The 22,614-nt window shown below is 38.7% G+C and overlaps 4 protein-coding genes, 1 long non-coding RNA gene and 1 pseudogene across 12 annotated transcripts; 3 read left to right on the forward strand and 3 right to left on the reverse strand.

The window, feature by feature from the left end:
• Positions 1-556: 556 nt before the first annotated feature.
• LOC106415669 (transcription repressor OFP14) lies at positions 557-1,945 on the forward strand. Its single transcript, XM_013856428.3, has 2 exons — positions 557-903; positions 984-1,945. The coding sequence occupies exon 2, from the start codon at positions 995-997 to the stop codon at positions 1,853-1,855; it is 861 nt and encodes a 286-aa protein (XP_013711882.2). The 5' UTR covers positions 557-903; positions 984-994; the 3' UTR covers positions 1,856-1,945.
• Positions 1,901-6,868, reverse strand: LOC125576430 (annotated as a pseudogene).
• Positions 6,869-7,067: 199 nt separating this feature from the next.
• Positions 7,068-9,213, reverse strand: LOC125576429 (methyltransferase-like protein 22). Of its 2 annotated transcripts, XR_007314781.1 has the most exons (9): positions 8,973-9,213; positions 8,800-8,897; positions 8,608-8,701; positions 8,490-8,540; positions 8,267-8,411; positions 8,052-8,190; positions 7,865-7,973; positions 7,589-7,775; positions 7,068-7,169 (listed from the first exon to the last, which is right to left on the reverse strand). XR_007314781.1 is itself a non-coding variant. In XM_048736496.1 (8 exons), the coding sequence occupies exons 1-8, from the start codon at positions 9,145-9,147 to the stop codon at positions 7,648-7,650; spliced, it is 939 nt and encodes a 312-aa protein (XP_048592453.1). In that variant the 5' UTR covers positions 9,148-9,213; the 3' UTR covers positions 7,566-7,647. The 2 variants fall into 2 exon arrangements, 1 of the variants encoding a protein (XP_048592453.1); XM_048736496.1 differs by lacking the exon at positions 7,068-7,169 and having other exon boundaries at positions 7,566-7,775.
• Positions 9,214-15,223: 6,010 nt separating this feature from the next.
• LOC125576428 (glyoxylate/hydroxypyruvate reductase A HPR2-like) lies at positions 15,224-19,030 on the reverse strand. Of its 7 annotated transcripts, XM_048736491.1 has the most exons (7): positions 18,569-19,029; positions 17,842-18,440; positions 17,642-17,718; positions 17,471-17,555; positions 16,953-17,378; positions 15,673-16,866; positions 15,224-15,483 (listed from the first exon to the last, which is right to left on the reverse strand). In XM_048736491.1, the coding sequence occupies exons 1-2, from the start codon at positions 18,980-18,982 to the stop codon at positions 17,922-17,924; spliced, it is 933 nt and encodes a 310-aa protein (XP_048592448.1). In that variant the 5' UTR covers positions 18,983-19,029; the 3' UTR covers positions 15,224-15,483; positions 15,673-16,866; positions 16,953-17,378; positions 17,471-17,555; positions 17,642-17,718; positions 17,842-17,921. The 7 variants fall into 7 exon arrangements, with proteins under 7 accessions (XP_048592448.1, XP_048592446.1, XP_048592447.1 ...); XM_048736489.1 differs by having other exon boundaries at positions 15,673-17,378; XM_048736490.1 differs by having other exon boundaries at positions 15,581-17,378.
• On the forward strand, positions 16,251-17,604 carry LOC106415909 (mitochondrial arginine transporter BAC2). Its single transcript, XM_013856722.3, has 2 exons — positions 16,251-16,519; positions 16,699-17,604. The coding sequence occupies exons 1-2, from the start codon at positions 16,283-16,285 to the stop codon at positions 17,398-17,400; spliced, it is 939 nt and encodes a 312-aa protein (XP_013712176.2). The 5' UTR covers positions 16,251-16,282; the 3' UTR covers positions 17,401-17,604.
• A 96-nt stretch (positions 19,031-19,126) lies between the features above and the next one.
• On the forward strand, positions 19,127-21,929 carry LOC125576431. The gene is made up of 4 exons (XR_007314782.1): positions 19,127-20,844; positions 20,928-21,089; positions 21,196-21,268; positions 21,374-21,929. It is a non-coding gene; the product is annotated as an uncharacterized LOC125576431 (long non-coding RNA).
• Positions 21,930-22,614: the final 685 nt, after the last annotated feature.

Here is a 22,614-nt window from a genome sequence, read left to right on the forward strand (position 1 = left end):
GTTTGATCATTTTAAGCCAACACGTAGAAATAGCGTTTCTAAAGAGGTTTCTTAATATTTCAAATGAGATACAATCTTATTCTTTTTCATAAATTTTTTTCTTAACTGTTGAGATATTCATAAATATTATGATGAAATTGCTCTTATAGTTTTTGCAGTAGATAGAACGAATCGATTTTTGTAGAATTTATATTGTTATTGCTGGCGATCATTTTTCAAAAATAAAATATTAGCATAATCTTATTTAATAGATATTATGATTTATTTGATGTATTTTATTAATTTGCAAAATATGTTTAAATGTAATAGTTATCTGTTTAGAAATATTGTTACTGTTTTATAATTTGAAACCATTTATATATTTTAAAACTATGTTTTTATGGGTCAAGCCCAGGCCCATGAGGGGGTTTGGAAATAGTTTTCAACCAGAAATAGACGCGCAACAGTTAGTACTTCGTTAACTGCGTCTTTGCCACGCAAAGATGCTTTTCACGAAAGCATGCGAATAATGGAAGTTTATTGAGGTTCAAAGTTCTTGCAACAGATGTGGGGCAAATACACGCACCTTTGCAAACAAGCTCCGATTGGGCTTATGCGTCTTGGGCCTAAGAAGATGGGTTGGGCTACGCAAATCAACAACAGCTGTTCTCTTTTTTTTTTTGCCAAGGTTACCTTTTATTAGTTTCAATTGCAACAGAAAGTAAGTACTATTCAACTATGACTTGAATGCAGTATCTGGAAACTTATGGGAACATGCACAATAACAACAAATCCAAGAAGAATAACTTCCCATTAATGACATTACCTTCAACGTAAAGCAGCGTTGAACAGTTTCAGATTAGAGAGCAGTCCCCTAATCTTATATCTGGGGAGGTCATCTTTTTGTTCAAATCTCTAGAAGTGGTAAGAAATCTCTTAGCGAATATAAGCTTTTATCATCGATTAGTCATCATCATCATCATTTGTTTTTGTTTTTTGTACAGAGGAAAAGAATATGCCAAACCCATTGCAGAAATCGTTGCATGGTTACCTGTCAAAGATAAAAAAAGAGACAGGGAAGCTGCAAGTGTCGAACTCATTCTCATCATCGAAGAAGTGGGTGCTTGCTGGCTGTAAGCATCCCAAGAAGCTCTCCTTCTCCTTCAAACACAGACGACGCCCCAGCAAGACTAGATTCAACGACGACCACGTTTACCAGGATCCCGGTCACGCCGCCACCTTGTCCGACATAGACCGTTTCCTTGAGGAAAACTTCAAATCCCTCTGCATCAGAGATGAGGAGGGGGAGGAGGATGCCAAAAGCAAGGGGAAAAGGGAACAACAGTCCTCCTCCTCAGATGAAGACGACAGTGATGACTATAGTCACAGATTCGAGAGGACATGGGGACCGGCCGTCTACGACTCCCCCAAACTGCCTAGGACAGAGAGACTATCTCCACCGCCTGGATCATCGGAGGGTAGGGCCAGCATGTATACCACATCGGAGGAGGGACCTTCCTCGTCGAGGTCCAAATCATCCAGCTTGGTGCTGCCTGAGAAGTGCATCGCGGTGCTGAGGTACACTGAAGAGCCTCAGGAGGATTTCAAGAGGTCGATGGTGGAGATGATGGAGTCCAAGTTAGGAGGGAGCGAGGTGGACTGGGACTTGATGGAAGAGCTTCTCTTCTGCTATCTCGATCTCAACAACAAGAAATCACACAAGTTCATACTCAGCGCATTCGTAGATCTCATCATCTCTCTCCGTGACAAGGAGAAGAGTATCACCAGGAAAGGCCTCGTCAGGTCGCTCAGTACTCGCGCCGCCAGGGAGAGGCTTAGGAAGAGGATGGCCTCCAGCGACGCCTTTCGCAACTAACTCATGCCTTTTTTTCTTTGTTGTAATTCAAAACGTTCCATCAACTGAACAAAACAAAATAATAATTACTTTTGTTCTTCTCAGAGTTTACAGTTTTAGCAAAGATTGAATGATCAAAACGCTTCTCTCTTTCTCATTTTGATGCACTGCTCATACGCAGGACGATGTTTTACCGGCACAAAGTCCTTGAATCTGTTTTTAAAACAAGACAGAGAGAGATACATATTAGATGAAGCAGTAACACACACACACAAGACATTATTATTAGTTAATTGTTAAAGTTTAATTACCCCATGAGAAGATGATCTCTCTCTGTCCCAGACAACAGTTGCACAATGGACTGCATCACGTTTGCAAATTTAAGCTCTTTCTTCATCAATCCATGCATGTATCCAACGAACTTGTTACATTCTTCTCCATTGAGCTTTTCTTTGACCTAGAGTAAAGATCACCGGTTCCAAATTATCCTCAGACTAAACATAAAAAAGATGAATGTGGTGGGTCCTCACTTGACTAAAAAATGCAGATGCACTTGCTCGCTTGCTTGTTATCATCCCATTCTTCTTTCGACAGTGACGCACTTCCCTGACTCTCTGGAACCTTTCGCTTTTTTATTAGCCCAATCGTGTCGCTCGATGTAAACGTTTCTGTTTCACAAATCTCCTTCTCACAGTTGTCGCAATCTAGATCAACTACTTCACATCTCTTCGCTACCTGAGTATCCTCGTCGCTTAGATCCACTCATCTAGTCTTCCTTGAAGAACAAGCCTGCATAACGTCACCCTTTACAATGCGAGGCATCTTGCCCTTACGTTTTAGGATGGTCAGGCCTTTCCATTTAACAAAATTTCCATCAGACTCATTTCGTACAAGCCCAACGTCCTTCACATAGCTATTATTACCTGCAAAGAGTGTTGAAGTTAGTTTCTATTCCCCTTTTAACCATGTGCAGAAGGAAAATGAAATAAATGAATCACAGATTGGAAGGAGCATCCTTGGTTGACTCATTTTGTAATAATGCTGAAACTGTAACGGAAAAGATGTGGCTAACATTCGATATCAAACACATACTTGAAAATAGGAAACTATATATCACGGTGCTCTTGTAGAGACAAGATAAGTATTTGTATCATTCCCCGATAATCAAACACAACCCCATAGGACAGTCTAAGATATTAGAAAAAAAATGCCCAATGAAAGTAACCGTTTGGCTGCAAGATGCAATACCTATATTGTGTTCTTGTTCTGTCACAATCCTGGCAGGAGGAATATTTGATCTTTCAGTCTGGAAAAACCGAGCAAGGTCAGAAATGACATCTCCATATCTAGAGGAGTAGCACTGCAAAACCGGTGTAACCAGAAAACTTACACTCCATGAAACACAGAAGATAGACGGAGCAGAAACATATACCTTGACATGCGGTCGTATCCAAACGGATATCTTGGACTGCTGGGACCGTTGTTCAAATCTGTCAACAACAGCCAATGTACAAAATAATCAGCACAAAACCGGAATAGAACCATATCTTTAGCACTGTTTCTAGTCTATCTGAAGAATACTATCAACCGAAAGCTATGCCATGAACACTCTCTCGCAGGAAGACAGAAAAAGAGACCATGAGCAAAACCTCTCATCACAGAAAATGATAGCTCCATAAATCATGGGCGATGGCGGATTACACGTCCAATTGCCTGATTCACAGCCCGTGCAGCTTCTTGACTGTACCACATGCTTCCAGATAGACGAGTTGATCTTCGAAACTAAAAAAAAAAAAAGAAAACGTAAGAGACATCATTACCTCGATGAGTCGAAAACTGAGTAAATGTTGAACTTACCTTGACATTTGCAAGTCCTGATTGTTCATCCAGAAACTCTCGTTTCAGTTTAACCTGTCTTACAAGTGGGTTATTAACGCCAGAGCAAGTAGCAGCAAAAAAATTAAATGACCTCTCAGTGCCAGTCTGAATAAAAGTGAAGACTAAAATTATGAGAAAGAAGCTCTGATAAGCCGTTTGCTGGGTTTTGATACCAATTTAGCTAATGAGCCTAAATCTATTTCCTAAACAAAACAGTGAGCAAACATTTGGATCAGTCACCCTGGCATAAGGTAACCCAGTAATGACAACAGCTCTGCCAGTGCTGTCAGCGAATCCAGTCCTTCACTGACCTGAAGACACAACAGAGACCAGCACTACTGAAAACACGCTAAACGGGATAAAGACAATATGTATACTCAGGAAATCATTCATGAAAGAGAAGCACATTTTCATACAGGTTGAAGAAAACATACTTTTCCACGACAAACGGCAAAAAAATACCGCACCGGAAATTTTGATTTGTCTTGCACTTTTTCTGAAAAATCCTACCATGAAAAATACAAGGCTATATTAAGTTCATACTCTACTTTTTAGAAATAGAAGAAGGTAGATCGGAAGCATCTATTGCTCACCTGCATTGCTGCAGGAAAGAGGTACGAATCTTTAGGTTCAATGACAAGTTTCTTCAGTTCGCAGATTCTTTCCCATGTTGTCATCGAGCTGCTGTCACTCTGAATGATGAAGAACCAGTAGGTTTCAAGTTAAAGAGTAATACTAAAAAGAGAAAAATTTACAGCGGCCATACCCCATCTTTCCAAAATGCAATGCAGCGGTCCATAAGGTTATAGGAAGGAAAAAATACAAGCAGTCCATCCGGCACGACTCGTGAAAAGTCCACTGCCGAGCAAAAACATGTAATAATCGATTGATAACTATAGCATACAGTAATCAGACGAGCTCCCCAGATTCTAGATCATGGCTCACACATCAGATATCTAGAATGATACACTCAAAATGAACAAACCACTGACCAATAAAACATTCCCAAGTTCTTGTTTGTACTCCGGTACATCACGATTGCTGTAGCAAGAATTAAGAACACACCCCGGTGGACCAGTACTAGCAACTCCAGCCCATAGCTGATTTGAGGATATAACATGGGGATTTTCCAATCGAACAGGAAACTCTCTGCACTTTTTCAGAAAAATATGTATTCACTAAAAGCTGGGAGAAAAAGCAGATAGAGAAGAATAGTGAGAGCGAGGTATACTCACAATTCTTGTTCTTGAGCCAATGAATCCATGGGAGACAAGGTTCCCGATGTTAAAATGATAGACCCAACACCTTTTTTTGCTATGTCCTGCATGGTAACCCCAGGATTGAAACACCACCAGCTAAGCGTTCTTGATACCTGGCCTACACAATATATTTTTGGTACGAAGTGTTGATTATCTGATTGATTTGTAAAAAAAAAAAACACAGTCTCCATAGGGAAACTGGGAAAGCAGATAACAAAATGGTTATTTATTCTTTCAATTTACTAAAACCTTTTATGACATCAGTAGAATTCTGCTCAAGCTCCTGTACATGAACCTAACAAAGAATGAAAGTAAATGTGGGGGAGTTTCTGTAAAAGAAACAATGCAAGAGAACGCTTATAAAATCCAAAATGGAATATAAAGAAGTTTGCTAAAACACTTACACGATAATCATCTGCATGGTTACTTCCATTTTCCCTAAATATCAGTTTAAGCATGTCAACAATGATTCCTAATTTGCTTCCAGCACTGGTCGCTGTTCGTTGTTTCTCCTCATCCAGGAGCACTGCAGCCTCCTCGACTGTACCAATAAGTTTAGGAAGAGTTTCGTGAGTGATGTTAAGGCTTTTAAGCATTTCATATATGTACGGCCCAGGCTTGGTAAACCCCTCATCCTTTTCCGGAATTGGGACTTGAGAAATCAGTTCCTGCAAGAGAAAACAACGCATAGATGAGGACAAACATGTCAATCTCATTCCATTATAATTGTACTCACAGTCAAAGCCCCACGTTTAACCTTAAAGTATAGCAAAATTCTCAGGGTTCGCGGACTCGTCATTTCTTGCTGACGCAAGTTGTACACATTCTTGTGCCTCAGAAATGCAAGCCGATAAAAGCAAGGTCAAATGAAGCCTGAGTCTGCGCATAAACTTTCCTGCGCATATTTTACAGATAACTGAGTGTTTAAGAAATTGGAAGAAAATAGAGAGAGTAGAAAAAGAAACGAGAGTTGAAGGTGAACACAGAAGAATGTATTTGGCTTACAAGATTGTGAGCTTCATAAAAAAATCAGGATGCTACTATTCCAGTTGACCTTCAAATACTTTCGATACGCATTGCTGATCAAGTAGTTGTAAGGTGCAAATATTCCTTCTGAACCTCTCTTGTGAGATAATATGGGCACCTGCAGAATACATACATACATATTGTGGAAGAAACCAGAAACATAAGACAAGGAAGGAGAAACAAATATATATATGTTGAAGAAGCAAAACAGAGGCAGGCACTTACGGTCCAGAATCTTTTCCAATATTGACCAAATCCTCAATGTCAACAGGTTGGTCACCAATATCAGGGTTATTCTTCAAAGCGCCAAAGGTAGTGACAAGCATTAGGGAGTGCCTTTCCTCGGAGTCTCATTAACGCATAACTGCTCGCGTGATCCGCAGCTTAGGCCTTATTGAAAAAGAAATTAGAACACGAGATGATTGATTATATAAAAGAAATATAAATTGGCAAAGGGGAGACCTATAGCTACATCTTTTAAGTTCTTTAATAACTTGACGGAGCTGACGAGACGCATAAACTATGGTAGGAAAACCTCCTCCTTGCCCCCCTCCTTACGGGTGGAGAAACTGCCCAGGCTCTTTCTCCAGGCTAAGGTGGCACACAGAAGACAAAGAGTTTTCCCAAGAGTTTTCCCAGTTCCAGTTGGACTCTCCAGAAGCGCGTTACATTTCTGCAGCAGAATAAACAATCACAAGGCGAGAATAGATAAATCAAACAAAAGTGCGATTCAAAGGAGAGCGCAACTCAAGTACGTTTTGGAGAGACTCGATAACTTTGTCCATGTAAATGATCTGACAAGGGTAGGCCTCGAATGGAAACTCGACATTGATGCCTCTTATGCTGTAGACTGCCATCTTTCTTTCTTTCGAAAATCTCCTGAAATGCTGCTCTTTTGTGATTTTCCCGCCGTTTAGGGCTTCCGGATTGACCCACCCACCCTTTCAACCTCACCGTAAAGGAGCCTATTCTAACCCATTCATTTGCTTTTAAGGCCCATAATCCAACCCATAAATTAGTTTAAAAGGCCCATTAACCTAACTTCTCTTTTCTTGGGTGGGTTTTTTTTAATCGCTCGATTCTGGTTTGAACCGCCAACCATTCTCCAGCCGCCAAGACTGCATCGCTCTTGTTTCTTACGGTTGATTGCTTCTTCTTTTTTGTAGGTTGGTCTGTTCCAGAAAAGCTTAAACTGTAAGCCAAATTACAGCTCTTATGATCATCCAATGCAATTGTTCATTAGGTGAAATTACTTAAAGGACTGAGTGCGTTCCCTTACCCAACTTGTACATCCTTTAATTTATGTTTATATTTTACTCTTCCCCTAGTTGCAGGTTTTGGAACATGAAGAAGTTGTACTTCCCATCTCATAAGAACAAGCGGAGGAAACTACTAAGATGAACACTGACAAAGCTTAGGGTGAGGCAGCTGACGTCAGAGAATCCCACTCAAGGGAGTGCCTAAAATTCTCTGTATTTAGTTCTTCCTTTCGATGACGATTTCTAGCAAGTATCTTTTTAATGTTCCTAGTATAGTGGTTTTCTTCTTTATACTTTATAGATGTTAACTAAATGTAATGCCATTTTGCTACCTCTTTCTGAACTGTTGTTGTTACAAGCGAATGAAATGGATCCTTCCTTCATTAGAGTGTTAACGTACATATCTGATTTCCCAAAGCTCGACATCTTCTCCTCTATCGTAGCCCTGGGTGTACTGAGGGATCTGTTTGAGGTCGATGCGGTTGCCCACAAAAAAACTCTTCTTGTCGGAATGATCGCCTGTTCCATACCCACTTAATTGAATCATCTCTAAAATTCATTAACAAACATTGATTCTAAGAAGCATACAGGTAGCCAGTATATCTTACAAAGGGCGTCTTCTTTGATGTATCTTCTGAAGCATGCGTAGCCATTGGCAACAACGTTGAGATCGTCTAGGCTGAAGTTGTATCTTTTCTCCAAACCCAGATATAGTACCTGCCAATTAACATATTTATAAATGTAAATGTGGTTGGTTGCTTTTAAAAGTTTCCAATAAGTTATATACAGTAGTACCTTGTCACAACCCAAGGACATGAGTCTCTTTAACATGCTGAACAAGGCAATGGTTAGATCATCGCTGTAGATCACATCTGCTGCAAAAATGAAGCTAGCACTTTTGACTAGTTCAAAGTCCTGGAAGCTCCAACAAAACCTGAACGAACGAACACAGGCGCAGCTTATAATGTGAAGGGATCACAAGTAAAGAGGAGATGAAGATGATTCATTACGGTTTAGGATCAGCATGGGTAACTTGAAGAGGCCATTCGCTCATCCAGTTGAGGTCACGAACATTAACAATAGCTTGAGGGTGAAAGAGGGAAGAATTCAATTCCAAGTTCCGAAGACAGTTGCCAAGAATTTGGTCTCCGTGGTCTATTGTACAAGAGAAGGTGGGTGAGATATATATAGCAATAGTTTGAGTTTGAGAGGAAGGATGTGAAGAAGGTGCACCAGTAAGGAAAACAGCCTTGGCCACCCGTGCAAGCAATATACCGAGCAGCCCTGGAAAATTGATAAGAAGATATGCATTTGGTGAAGGAATGTATTATTTAGAGTTGAAAAAGAAAACCTGTTCCAGCACCGAGTTCAAGGCACACAAGGCCATTGAGTAGAGACATGTTATGCAATACAAAATCTGATAAGACGAGTTGTGATTTCCAGACCTGAAGAGAGGAGGGAGTGGTGGAGGCGATAAGCAGAGAGAGAGCATAGGGGAAAAGAAAAAGCAAAGAGAGAAGAGAGCAGAGAGACAGGAACTTGCCTGCAGACCAACATCAGGGAGGGTTGATGTGATAGAATGCTGAATGGTGACAGTAAACGACGACCCGTGACCGTGACCGTGACCGTGAGAGGATGGGCCTGTTGGTTCTTAGGAAAGTAAATGCTACAGATAGATGATGACAAACAAGTGATTCGATGGAGAGGCTTCCTTACTGGTTCTTCGCCGCCTAGGAAGAAGAAGGTCACCATCTTTATCAATCATCGAGGAGGGATCGAGTAGTAGTGGACAAGAAGAGAAGGTGAATCGGGAAATAAAGGGTCCGATAGTGGTGGGTGGGCAACCCAGATGAATCTCGCTCATCACATGATCATTCTCTGAATCCTCCATCGTTCTTAGGCTCTCTCGAGAAAGAATCTAGGGATCGCTGGGGGTGTTTTTATCTTCTTCTTTTTTTAATAAAAAAAAAAACTAAGCTTTTTTTTGAATCAACACTCTTTCTCGGTTTACAAAGAAATCATTCACAGACACAGACACGAATGGTAACTGAAGAAGAAAGATCAGTTTCGTGTGAGAGCATCTACGCGAGCCGCGACCTCATCAAAATCTGGGACGTTGGGCTGCCACCACGCTGTTCGACGACTCATCTTCCTTGTCCCCTCTCCGCTTGCTTTCTCCATTGACTCTGTCCTCATGTCCGTAGAGCCTCTGCTCTAAAGACTTGGCATCCCATTTGATGGAGTATTCTCTTGCAATCTCCTGGAGCAGCTCTACCTTCATTTCCTTTGACGGTGGCTCCGCTTTGAACCTCTCTACAAGCTGCATCATCGATGATTGTAACAAACTAGGTGGTGACTGGTTCTCTTGTTTTTCTATTGAGAGTATAGAGAATGTATATATATACCTCAGGATCTCACAGACTCTTCCCGTATCTCTCAGCAAACAAGGACCTGAGATTGCAAAGCTCAGGCACTTCAGAGACTCTAGCGGCCGCATACACAAGGGACGAGATGGCCTCGCGACACTCATCAGGGCATTTACTGTCCCACCAATACTCTTTTTTTGTTTACATGGATGATCGATCAATCCCAATGTAAAAAGGCAAAAGAAGGTGTTTTTGATTTACTGTACCTGGAATTCTGTAAGAGAGATACATTGGATGCAACACAGACGCAGAATTGCTCCAACAGCTCATAACAAGACAGCCTCCGCTTCTCTTCAATAAGCCCTTGTGCTTGCCACACTCGCAAGCATGAGATCATTTTCCTCCCTCATGTACCAAAAAAGACAAACAGAAGCCACGGATAAGTTGTTGCGCATGACAAAAAAACAAATGTTTTTTTCAGCTGGGTTTCTTAAGAAACAAGTCACTCTGTTTTAGCCAGCTGTTGACAGCATTGAAAATTAAATATATACTTCCCACTGCATTCACGTACACCCCAAAAAGAAACCTTTTTTAGGAAAAAGAAAAGAGAGTTAATTGCTCTTGTATTTTGTGAAGGTGTTACATGCTTTCACATGCAACTCCAGTTAATGAATTCAGAATATATCTTGTTGATCGATCGTGATTCCTGAGACATTAACAAAAAAATAATAATAATATTACCCTGCCATAAGCATTGTAATCGAGGCTGTTGTTGAGAAGATCGACAATGTCCTTCTTCAGATATTTGCAAACAGAGTTTTTCTTCCTCTTCACCGTCTCCACTCTTGTTTTTGTTATCTTGACTAAGTACTTGCTGAGGAAACTCAAATGCGATCAACAAAATACCAAAAAATACAAGAGTACCTATTTTTCTTTTTGCTAAAATTTGGTGCATACAATAGTACCTATCGAAAGCAAGAAAAGAACTTTTTTTTTTACCATTTCGTATAGAATTTTGGTTTAAAAAGACCGTCCAACATTTTGTTCTTCTGAAAACCAACAGATATAGATGGGCTTGTTCTTCTTCTTCTTTTCGTTTTGTATTTTGTTATATCTCTCTCTCTCTTTCGTGCAACAGAAAGAGAGAGATGGACAGAAGAAATCTCGTTTTTTGGGAGTTTTTAAGCAATGAAAGCCTTATATATAAAAACAGAGGAGGGAGGAGAGAGAGAGAGAGGAAAAGTTAAGAAAGAAAAAGAAACGACATTGGCTGGGTCTAACATGAGATCTCAAGAAACGGAACTTGTTTCTCGCAAACAAAAAAACTAAGCAACCTGTGTCGAGCAGAGACAAGGAGTTGAGGAAGAAGGAGAGAGAGAGAAATGGGATAGACGAAATAGCGCGCGCTTTGGATGTGAGAGAGAAGGGAATTGACCAGGGCTGGTTTTGTAACTCTTTCTCAGTTTTCTTGTTAAGGACGTTTTCTAATTATATCTAAGTTAGACTCTGAATTAGAACTTAGTTTTCATCCCTTCTCTCCATCAGCAGACTCTGAAAAAAAAATTAGAACCCCCTTCCAAGTTTTTGATTATTTAGTTGAATTACTTTAGAGAGGAGGAGTACGTGTTACTAAAAACCAACGATTCTTGGACACATTTGATTATAGTTATAATAACATGTGATCTCTTTTATTGAACCAAAAGAAACAAATATTTTGGATCGCAATTGGGATTGGGCCCATAAAATGGCTAATGTCATTTGATCGCCCTAACCCCTACCTAACAGAAGCAGGTCGTCAACGCAAAGGTAGGTGGCCTGTTTAGATTTAGGGATGGATCAATGCTTTGAGTAATTTGGTCGTATCCACTAATTAGGGAAGAAAGGCGAAGCAAAGAGCCAAAGCTAGTAAAAAGAAAGATTACCATGGGTGTTAATTCAAGTGTTATTTCTTGTTCTGAATTTGAGTTCTGCATACTTTACATCCACTCCTTTATATAGCCAAATCTCAAAATGCATTGTATAAATCAGAATCTTCGTGTCTTGTTCCAGAATCCAAACTATGTCCGCATTTCAGAATACACACGCAGAATCAATGTTTCGCTAATCATTATACAAAATTTCAATGGAAAGATAGATCAGGTATAGTACGTTGGATTGATCTGGCCAGAAGGAAGATGAGAAGTTCCCAGGACACTTGTGCTTAGCTCTGCTTGTTTGTAGTTTCTAGTCTAAAAGTTTTTAAAAAGAACTTCTAGCCTATTCGACTACTTTCGCTTTCTTCTTATTATTGTGTCCCTACGTAAATGAGAAAAAAATAAACTAAAAGAGAGAGATACAGATGTTTGTCTACTCCACGTTTCTCCATCTTAGTTGTCTTTTTATTTATTTACAATAAAAGATAATGATGTGATGATAGTGGATTGCGTGGCACTTCATTTGAATCTCCATAAAACATATCTAAACTATTAAAACTGAAGTACAAATAAATTTTCACCCTAAGTTTTTCTCAATAATTACAATTATATGCCACTGGCCTTAAACACAGTAGTTTTACACTTTCCTTAACCCATTTATTTTCTATACCAAAAAAACGTTAAACCATCCCGTTCCATATACAATCGTATTAATAAAATTAGACCAGCACGTACTTACATCATTCGAAACCAATACTCCAGTTTTAATAGTTGAGCAACCAGCACATACCTTATATTATTCCAATCCAATACTCCACTAAACGTACGACTGGTAGTTTTTTCTATTAGAACTGCCAATTACAAACCAAACCAAACTATTCATCACGATTTCTTAAGCATATGGAAATCATCATATAAACAGTATATACATGCTAAACAAGATATCACAAATTGTGATTCACAATCATGTATATGTAAACAATATATTGCTGGTATAAAGATAATCAATTGATCTAACAAAAATTTACTATTCACAATAAAGCTTGATTTCCGTAAATGAAATAATTACTAACAAGTTCCTATAATTTAGATAACCACTATTTTTTATAGTATCTTCTGCATGATTCACCATCATTCCAAATTCTTTGTTCCTATAGATTTAATTTAATTGTAGATAATAGGAATTCAGCATATGTGCGTGATTAATCGCTTTAATTATAGGCACACAAAATTCATAACTACCTAACTATTATATACGTAAATAGTAAATCATATCAATAAAATTATTTTATCTAAATTATTAAAATAAAAATACATTTGGTATTTAGTACTAACTTTTTATTATTATGTATGACAGTCATCGTTTATAACATAATAAAACCAGCGAACTTAAATAGACAGACGTAAACCGGCAAAATTAATTTGACAAACATAACCAAATTCCTACAAACCCAAAAAATCATAATATTCATATATTAAAATGTTATAGATAATAATCGTATTTAAAGATATTATAGTTAGTATCTTTAAAATATATTGGTGCACTAAATCAGAAAGAGAGATAACTTCCTAAATCAATACCATTCAGAAAATTTACCTATTTCTACGCTAGCATCATAACTAATACAATATCAATTATGAAAATACGAAGTTTTTTTTTTTATAACCTTGGTGTGATCCCAAAGGCTTTCTAGGCCAAAGAACTAATCACCAAAAGACCCATAGAAATCCGGGTTTTCTTGCCACTTAAAACGTCTATGAGTGGCCAAGGAGAATCGAACCCATGGCGGAAGCTTACGAAGTTATCATGGAAAGCGTCAAAATTCTAAATATTGTGTCCAATATTAATTATATGTAATACAATTATGTATTTAAAATTATATTTGGTCTTATATAATTCAATTTTATAACAATAATAATAATAATATTATATATATATGTCGATATATGGAATTCTAAATAGAAATATGCTAAATGATGTTAATATAATTATACTTTTAATTTCTACTGATTCTTAAGAATAAAAAAATAATTTATGTAGTTTTTAAATTTAAAATATAATTAAATAATTTCATACAATATTTCTTTTTATATGTTATGGGTGTTTTTTTATTTTGTTATTTCATAATAAATTTAGTATGGAAAATTTTGTGAAATTTTATTGATATGTATTACCAACTGATAACAAATTAAACTACATATAAAATAAATTGAAAAGATATATGTTGTTATAGATTTACATTAAATAAAAATGTATACAATATATTTAAATTGTTATTACAAAATAAAAACTAGGTATAAATTAGTTAAATGTTTGTGGAGACAACCAAAAATATTATTATACAAAAGGTGAACTATATATGATATCGTTTTGATGGTTGAATATCCAAAAATTTTATTATGCAAAATTGTTGGGATAAAACTTGGATTCCCAAATCCGAAGAACCAAACTAAATCCGGTCCAAAAAATAGTATCAAAACCCGAACCAAAACCAGTCAAAAGTAAATATTTAAAATAGCTAAACAATACTTAAATCACCAAAACTACTTAAAGTATATATTGGTTGCCCATCTAAATATTTTAAACTAATTTTTTATGTTAAATTTAGGTATTTTTCGTGTTATATATTAATTTTTATTTTTTGATTTTGAGAAAATTAAATTATACATGATTTTAAATTTTTAAACATCAATTAAATTCGTTATCGGAAACCGAATCGAACCTACAAAGATCAAACCGAACTTGGTTCAAAATTTATAAATACATAAATAGGGTTGAATTCCTTCAAACTGAAAAAATCTAAAATCCGAATAGATCCGAAACGAATCCAAATGGGTATTCGAACCCGAATGGATACCAACATCATATAAATACATTTGAAAAAATATAACCAATTCTATTTGATTTATAAAAAAAAATAAAGCAAACACCTGCGCATCCGCGCAGGTCAAAGTCTAGTATTTATTTGATTCTTCCGCCAATTCATAAAAGAAGTGGAGTGTGAATTTGGGTGGATTTAGTTTAATAGGAACCATGATTGTTTTAGCTTATCATCAAAGTATAATTCATTTTTCTTTTTTTATAAATAACTGAACATGTGAAATAAAGAAAAATAATAAACAGAGGAAACAAGCAAGTTTTGGCAGGAAGAGAGATGTAAAGGTGGCGGTAGAGATGTCAAACAGGTTGGTCCGTCCCGTCCCGTCCCGTACCGCTGCGGGCTTGTCATCTCGCGGGTCCAGGCGGGTCCGTCCCGCGCGGGCTGCGGTCTCCAAAAGGTCGGCCCGATCCCGTACCGCCCAAGTGCACAGTCCCTTACAAGCCATCCCGCGGGCTGGACGCGAAAGGAGTGCAGCATGTAGAATATGAAGAATGAAGTACATTTTTGAAAACCTCCAAGGACTGATGATGAAGGAGGTAATCTAAAACCATGGTAAGATGATTTAAGCTTCAAAACTCTTACATTTTGAAATGTAATAATCCAACAAATTAAAAGTAGTTTTTGGCTAGTGACTTCAATGAAAGATCTTGGACCTGATGAATAACAACTAAATGAAGTGATCTGAGATTGTGGGTTATTTTTTAATTCAACAAAATAAATAGATAATTTGATTGTTTATACATAAACAGAATCATCAAAGAGCCACAACACATGTTCTCTTTGATCACAACAACTTCTTAACTAAGTTAAAACACAAAGATCGACTTTAGACTACAAATGGCGATGGTGCTGGCACTCAAAACACAAACAAAAAAAAAGAAGACAAATCAGAGACAATTCATAGAATATATAAGAACTACATGTCAGAGACAAACTCTGAGAATCTAACAGGAAAGAAAACAAAAACCACAATCGTTTTATTGCCTTAATGATCTCCACCAATTGATCAACTCTAGTCTCTCCAGGGAACAGAGGCTATATAAGATATATTGGGTTCTCCTGGAATCTGAAACCAAAAAGAAAAAATGCTTAAGGTCAACACTGTTGTTAAATGAAAGCAAAGATACAGTGAATCAAAGACATAACAATGAACACAAACAGACCCGCTTTAGACAATAAAAAACAGAACATGAAGCAAGGATGTGTTCTTCGGTTGGTACAATTACTGACTTGTACACAAAGAATGAGAACTCACTAGTGAAGAGTCTTGTCTCAAAGGGAATGCAGTCTCCTCCTTAACAAGAAGAGACGACACATCTGCAATGGTCATTTCAGTAGATATTAAACTTTTCATTTTCAGGTGAAAGGGCAACGGAAACGACGAAGCATCTAGATGCGGTACATGTGGGCCTTCCCGCGGTTGATGCGGGCCGTCCCGCTTTAGACCCGGTATCAAACAAGCCCAGTCCCGCAAGGCCCGCTTTTTTGCGGGTCATGAATCCCTAGGCCCATACCCGCCCCGCAACAAACCCTTCTGGGCCAGGCCCGCGGGACAGTACCCAGTTTGACATCTCTAGGTGGCGGGAGTGGGTTGGGTGAGATCATACGAAAAGGACGGTGCCCTCTCTCAATCTTTTATCTTCCTTCTTCGACGAAAACTATGAGAGCTTTTGTTTCACGTTTCTCATCGCCAAAAAAGGACAAAATCCCAATCCGCTTTTTACTCGGAAAGTTGTAGACGTACACAATCAAATCCCTCGGGGCAAGAGCTTTCAGGTGAAGGCATTGAATCTTCTACAAAAAAAAAAAAAAAAAAAAAAACTCTTTCTTAAAAGAATACTAAATCGAAGAAGAAAGATATCGACATGGATTTCTGGCCGGAGTTTATGGCGAGCAGCTGGGGAAGGGAGTTCGTCGCCGGTGGATTCGGAGGCGTTGCCGGTATTATTTCCGGCTATCCCTTGGACACGCTGAGAATTCGTCAGCAACAGAGCTCCAAATCCGGATCTGCCTTCACCATTCTCCGCCGGATGCTCGCCGTGGAGGGTCCCTCCTCACTCTACAGAGGCATGTCTGCCCCCTTGGCATCCGTTACCTTTCAGGTTCTTCTTTCTTAGATTCACCTTTATTTTATTTTTTTATCACAGCATCTCATGAATATCCCATCCATCCTCTCATCATAACTTTTTTTTTTTAATTAAAAGAAAAGCATCGACTCCACTGGCATATTCACATGTGATCTACTCATCGTCTTCTTCTTCTTCTTGTGATCATGTCACAGAATGCTATGGTATTCCAGATATATGCCATACTCTCTCGCTCCTTTGATTCCTCTGTTCCCATGGAAGAGCCTCCTTCCTACAGAGGCGTTGCTCTTGGTGGGGTTGGCACTGGCGCTGTGCAGAGCCTCTTGCTTAGCCCCGTTGAGCTCATCAAGATTCGTCTTCAGCTGCAGCAGAGCAACAGCGGCCCCATCAGTTTGGCTAAGACCATCCTTAGGAGAGAAGGGCTCAAAGGGATATACAAAGGCCTCACCGTAACTGTTCTCAGAGATGCTCCAGCTCACGGGTTTTACTTCTGGACTTACGAGTACGTACGAGAAATGCTTCATCCCGGCTGCAGGAAGAGTGGAGAAGAAACTCTTAGGACCATGCTGGTCGCAGGTGGCTTGGCCGGTGTGTCCAGTTGGGTCATTTGCTATCCTCTTGATGTCGTCAAGACCAGGCTTCAACAAGGAGGTCATGGGGCTTACGAGGGCATAGCCGATTGTTTTCGTAAAAGCATCGCACAGGAAGGCTATGGAGTTCTCTGGCGTGGCCTCGGGACTGCAGTTGCCAGGGCCTTTGTTGTTAACGGTGCCATTTTTGCTGCTTATGAGGTTGCCTTGAGGTGTTTATTCACTCAATTGACGTCCGCTGATGTTGTCACAAGAGATTTGAGTAAAAAGCCAAAAGAAGACGCCTTGAAGATTCATAAAGAGTGAATGTAGTTAATAATATTGTTAGCACAGAAAATTTGAGTTATATTTGCATGGTCATACAAATCTGACTCACTTTATGGACCAAGTAGAAACTCCGTCTGTGATAAATAGTTGTTGCTCCAACTTCTCTGTGCCATAGAGAAGTTGGAAAACCGATCCTAAACACAAAGAAAACAGATGAAATGAAATTTGGTTACCTTAACAAAAGTTTATTTCTCTAATGTGTCAAAGTGGAGAGTCCTACTTCAGTGACAGACTGACAGTAATCTACCCAGATATTGCTACATTTTACTCTCGGCCATGAGTAGTTTCTTAGGTAACCTGCAGGGATTTTAACATATGGTCATACACCTCACACTTGTATGCTACTCCAATACTTTGGCAAAAGACAGCCAAAAAGACTTGAAACAGAGAGTAGTAGTGTTTTTGTTTTTAAATCCATACCTTATATACGACAATGCAACTTGTTTGGAAGAGAAATTGACACTTTCCATCATTGGTTTAATAGAAGAAGCCCTTTAAACTCAGACCACCGGAGTGAGAAGTGATTTCCCAGCAAAGTGCGCTTCCAAGTTAGCCACCACAAGATCAGCCATGGCATTCTCTGTCTCTACAGTGCTACTCCCAACGTGGGGAAGCAAAACCACATTTTCAAGTGGAAAGAGCTCCTCGGGCACGTGTGGCTCCTGCTCAAACACGTCCAGCGCAGCCCCACCTAGGCGGCCTTCGGTAAGAGCATTTACTAGCTCTTGCTCATCAACATGTGGCCCACGCCCTATGTTAATCAGCACACCCTTTGCTCCTAATGCATCCATGACATGCCGATTCACAATGTGTCTGGTTTCGTCAGTCAATGGGCATGCCACGACGAGGATGTCTGAGTTTTGAGCAAGCTCAACCACCGTTGGATAATACTTGTAGCCTAAATCAGGCTTCACTCTTCTAGAGTAGTAACTGACTGGGCAGCTAAAGGCTTCAGCTCTCTTGGCGATGGCAGTCCCAATTCTACCTAGACCGAGGATGCCCACTGATTTTCCGCTAAACTGAATCAACAAAAAAAAAATGTTGAGTGAAACTAGAGCAGATATAGATCACATATGCGACTGTGATAGTTTCTAATTGTTCAAACAAGCGAGTGTGTCAATCCAAATAATAAGAAGAGTAGAGGGACCTTAGTAGCGAGCTGAAAATCGCCATACTCCCATTTACGGCTCCTCACATAGCGATCGCACTCACATAAGCGTCGGAGGAGAGCCAGTATAAGGCCAATCGCGAGATCTGCCACGTCTTCGGTGAGAACGTCCGGAGTGTTGGTGACTCGGATCCCTTTTTCCTTGCATTTCCCCAAATCGATCTTATCGATACCGACGCTGAAGCTGGAGATAATCTCAAGCTTGGGGAGACCATCGATGAGCTCAGCGTCAGCGCCTGTAGAAGCGTTTCCAACGACGGCGCGGATTGAGTTCCGATGAGTCTCCAGAAAGACCGGGAAATTCCAAAAGCGAACAGGGTTGAAGCGCTTCTGAAGCTCGTTCTCGAGGTAGGAGGACATAGGGCACATCATAAGGACTCCGATTGATTCCATACTTTCTAGTTTCTCGAAAGGAAAAAAGTTTGCCAGCAGGTGAGTAGGGTAGACTAGATGGCATAAGCTTGATGATAATGTGTCTTGGGCCCTCCTAGGATAGAAAGTGAAGCTACAAAGAGGTAAAAATGAGCCCACCATAACAGAAATGGTGGCCCATTTTCATTTGATCACATGCAAGAACATCTCAAACTTATGGACGGACAAGATTGCACGTCTGAAATTCATGCAACTTAAAACACAACGCACTGGATGTAGCACATTCCCCTTTTGACGATTGTAACTGAGCTATCTAGGGTTCAAGAGATTGGGCTCCTATAGCTATAATATATCTCTCTAATCATCAACTCCCTAATTAATCATATGCTACCGGGTTCTTTTGGTTTCAAAGGATGAGAGAGGGTTGTTTTTTTACAAAACTTAATTATCATATACTTATGTAGGTAACAGAGGCGTGCCTACAGTGTATTGAAAAAGGCATTCGCCTTAGGCCTCCGAATAATATTACGTTTTATAGGGCCCCAAAATTTACAATAATTTCTATTTTAGTTGCTTAAACTTATTTCTAAAAAAAACTTTCCACGAGAATCGAATAACTCAATTTCTAAATTTATATTTTTTTTATAGGACATAATATAACATATTTACGTAATAAGTATTAAACTTATGTATTTCGCAAAGGTGATATATCGTATTAAAAAATTGTTTTCTTTATAGTTGTATATAAATTTATTTTTAAAACTTGCCTTAGGCCCCTGAAACTCTTCGCACGGCACTGGTAGGTAACAATGTCTCCATAAGAGTGATGACACCTAGTGTGAGTTGTCATCAAAAATCTTCAAAGTCTTGAGCATAGCCTGGTACAAAAGTTTGATGCTGAAGGATAATGTATAGTTCATAAAATCTAATCCCCCCCTTTTTTTTTTTGTGGAGTAAACATGCATTCGGTTTAAAGATATATAGTCTGATGGTTTCTATCACTTGGAATCTAAAAGTTGAACCAAACACAATATCACGTGAATAACAAGGGTTTCTGCAAAGAAGACCTAACATTAGGTGAAAATTGATTGACTAACTTAAACCGCGTTTTCGATCTATCGGTTCGTTAATTTGATAGAGAGTACGAGGAAACTTGTGCCTCATACGATGTCCATTAATGGTTTGTTTTATACCTGCTGTAACTTACCCTTTTGTTTCCATCTTAGCTGAATTTGAAACTTGGAAGATATGTGTATCTTAAAATGCTTGTGTGGTTGGTTAACTCTTTCAAGGACGAAAGTGTAGTAAATGAAGGAGCTCGCATTTACAGAGCAACCGAGAGGTGTTGAAGACCAAGTGAAAGCACCGATGCATCGCGTATTAGGGTTCTCACATGGGTCCATATTGATTTTTTTTTCTGAAAGCTGCTCATTTTTTCACCTAAAGCTTATATGACGTGGCCGAATAACTCTTTTTCATTGGTCATTTTTCGATGACATGGCGTGCATATTGGCCTTTTATTATTTAAGTTGATTTTCTTAACTTGCAACGGTAATAACTTTGTGAGAGCGAGAAAGATAGCGAATAAACTTTCTTTTACTTTAACCGGAGTAACACATTCCCTTATCCACCGTTGGTTTCGAAGTTCATGATCCAAGGGTTTAAAATCCAAGCATCCTCAAAAATTTGATCGTTAGGAATTTTTTTCTTTTCTATTCCCCTCTCCTCTCATCTCCTTCCACTAAGACACATTCTCTCTCTCTATCGCTTTCTCCTTCTTCTTTTCTCAGATGATTCTCCACAGAAAATAATCAAAAAAGAAAAGACGTTTCATAAATACTGGAAGGGAACGATCATGGCGACGAGACAAGCTTAAGTTAGAGGTTTACTCCATACCCTTTTTAATCCTAGGGTTTACAGATTGATTTTGAGGCTCTATTAAAGGTTTTGATCGGTAACTTCACAGATGATCCCGTCCATGTCAAGAACCGCTGCGCTCTTTGGGTCATCGGAAACCTCACTTCTCTTCCCCGAGTCGAAGGAGGAACGATCAATCCACCCTTGCCCCCCTTGACCCGTAACTTTCGTTCCAGGTTACAAGAAAACGCACAAATTGCTGATAAAAAAGGTTCGTTTTTTTTTTAATTTGTTGCAAACCTTGTTTTCACTTTTGAGAGTGCATATGATTGTTGAATCTGACTCTGTTTCGTGGTCTCTCTTCCTTACCAAATCAGCAAATCAATCTAGAAAAAAGCTTCCTTTTCTTGATGGTCCTCTTGTACCCACGAGTTGCTGATAATTATAAAGGTTCGTTTTTTATTTTTTTGCAAATCTTGTTTTTGACTTTTGGGAGCGCATATGGCTGTTGAATCTGACTCTGTTTTGTGGTCTCTCTTCCTAACGAAACATCAGATCAATGTGGACCAAGCTTCGGTTCTTGATGATGCTCATGTTGTACCCAAGAAAGGCGGTTCAAAACCTATCGAAGTGCTTGTCCACCAGAGAACCCAGATACGATGGTGGTGGCGACCCGTTAAAGGATATGGATTGGGAGAGAAGTTAACCGAGGGAAAGAGATCGAGTTTTCAACATTTGAGGAGCGCGTGGATTCACTCTCCGCTACGATTTCTCAAGGTTAGCCTTGCTTCTTCCCCAAGTTTATTATGTCTTTTTTTATGTTTTGAGCTTAGTGTTGCAGAATCTTCGTAATGATCAAATCTGGAAGATAGGTTTTGGTGGTGATGATCGAATTTGGAAAATAGGTTTAGGTGGCTTGTATTTGAATTATTTGAAATATCTAGAAATGGAAATCTTGGTGGCAATGATCGAATTTAGAAGATAGGTTTAGCTGGCTCGTACTTGTATTATGGAAAAGCCAGGGACTTTTTATTTATTTATAAAATATATATAATTTTAAACGTTTTCTTGTACAAACCTTTTGTTTTAAGTATAATATATTTTTTAGTGTAATTGTTAAAGTTTGTAGTGTTTGACACTTGCAAAGGTTTAGCTTGCTGCAACGGGGCTATACACACATGCTGAAGGGAACAAATTTTGACCGAGTATCACTTTTCATGAAATTAGGAAACCGAGGTGGCCGAAGCTATATTTTTACACAAGTATAAACCGTTTATACTTTTAAAACATAGGATTTTAGTCTACCCTTATCCCATACACCCCTAATCTCTTATGCCTCTTAATCCCCAATACCTCTAGTCCGACATACCTATAATTTTATATACCGTTAATCCCTAATACCACTAATGTGATATTAAGAGATATTTGAGATTAAAAGGCATTTGAGATTAAAAATGTATTTGAGATTAGGGAACATTTGAAATTAAAGGAGATTTGAGATTAAGACATTTGAGATTACGATCAAATAATAGACATTTGGAATTAAAAGGGGTATTTGAGATTAGGGGTTAGTGGAATTAAAGGGCATTTAAGATAAAGTTGAGATTATAGATATTTGAGAATAAATGGCATTTGAGATTAAGTTGAGATAAGGGGTATTTGAGATTAAAGGGTATTTGAATTAAAGGGCATCTAAAATTAAAGGAGTATTTGAGATTAGGAACATTTGAGATTAAATGAGTATTTGAGATTAGGGGCTTTTGAGATTAAAGTGACATTTGAGATTATGGGCATTT

This window comes from Brassica napus, chromosome A7, assembly GCF_020379485.1.
Source record: "Brassica napus cultivar Da-Ae chromosome A7, Da-Ae, whole genome shotgun sequence".
In the NCBI taxonomy this organism is placed as follows: Eukaryota; Viridiplantae; Streptophyta; class Magnoliopsida; order Brassicales; family Brassicaceae; genus Brassica; species Brassica napus.

Bases quoted from the DNA above. Each gene is read 5' to 3' on its own strand.
- LOC106415909 (XM_013856722.3), top strand. From the start codon at position 16,283: ATGGATTTCTGGCCGGAGTTTATGGCGAGCAGCTGGGGAAGGGAGTTC. The intron at 16,520-16,698 runs GTTCTTCTTTCT...ATCATGTCACAG, and splicing joins TGGCATCCGTTACCTTTCAG to AATGCTATGGTATTCCAGAT.
- LOC106415669 (XM_013856428.3), top strand. From the start codon at position 995: ATGCCAAACCCATTGCAGAAATCGTTGCATGGTTACCTGTCAAAGATA.
- LOC125576429 (XM_048736496.1), bottom strand. From the start codon at position 9,147: ATGGAGGATTCAGAGAATGATCATGTGATGAGCGAGATTCATCTGGGT. The intron at 8,541-8,607 runs GTTTTCTTTTTC...TCAATTTTCCAG, and splicing joins TGAACTCGGTGCTGGAACAG to GGCTGCTCGGTATATTGCTT. The intron at 8,191-8,266 runs GTAATGAATCAT...TCGTTCGTTCAG, and splicing joins ACCCATGCTGATCCTAAACC to GTTTTGTTGGAGCTTCCAGG.
- LOC125576428 (XM_048736492.1), bottom strand. From the start codon at position 18,982: ATGGAATCAATCGGAGTCCTTATGATGTGCCCTATGTCCTCCTACCTC. The intron at 18,441-18,568 runs GTCCCTCTACTC...TTGTTGATTCAG, and splicing joins ATTTTCAGCTCGCTACTAAG to TTTAGCGGAAAATCAGTGGG.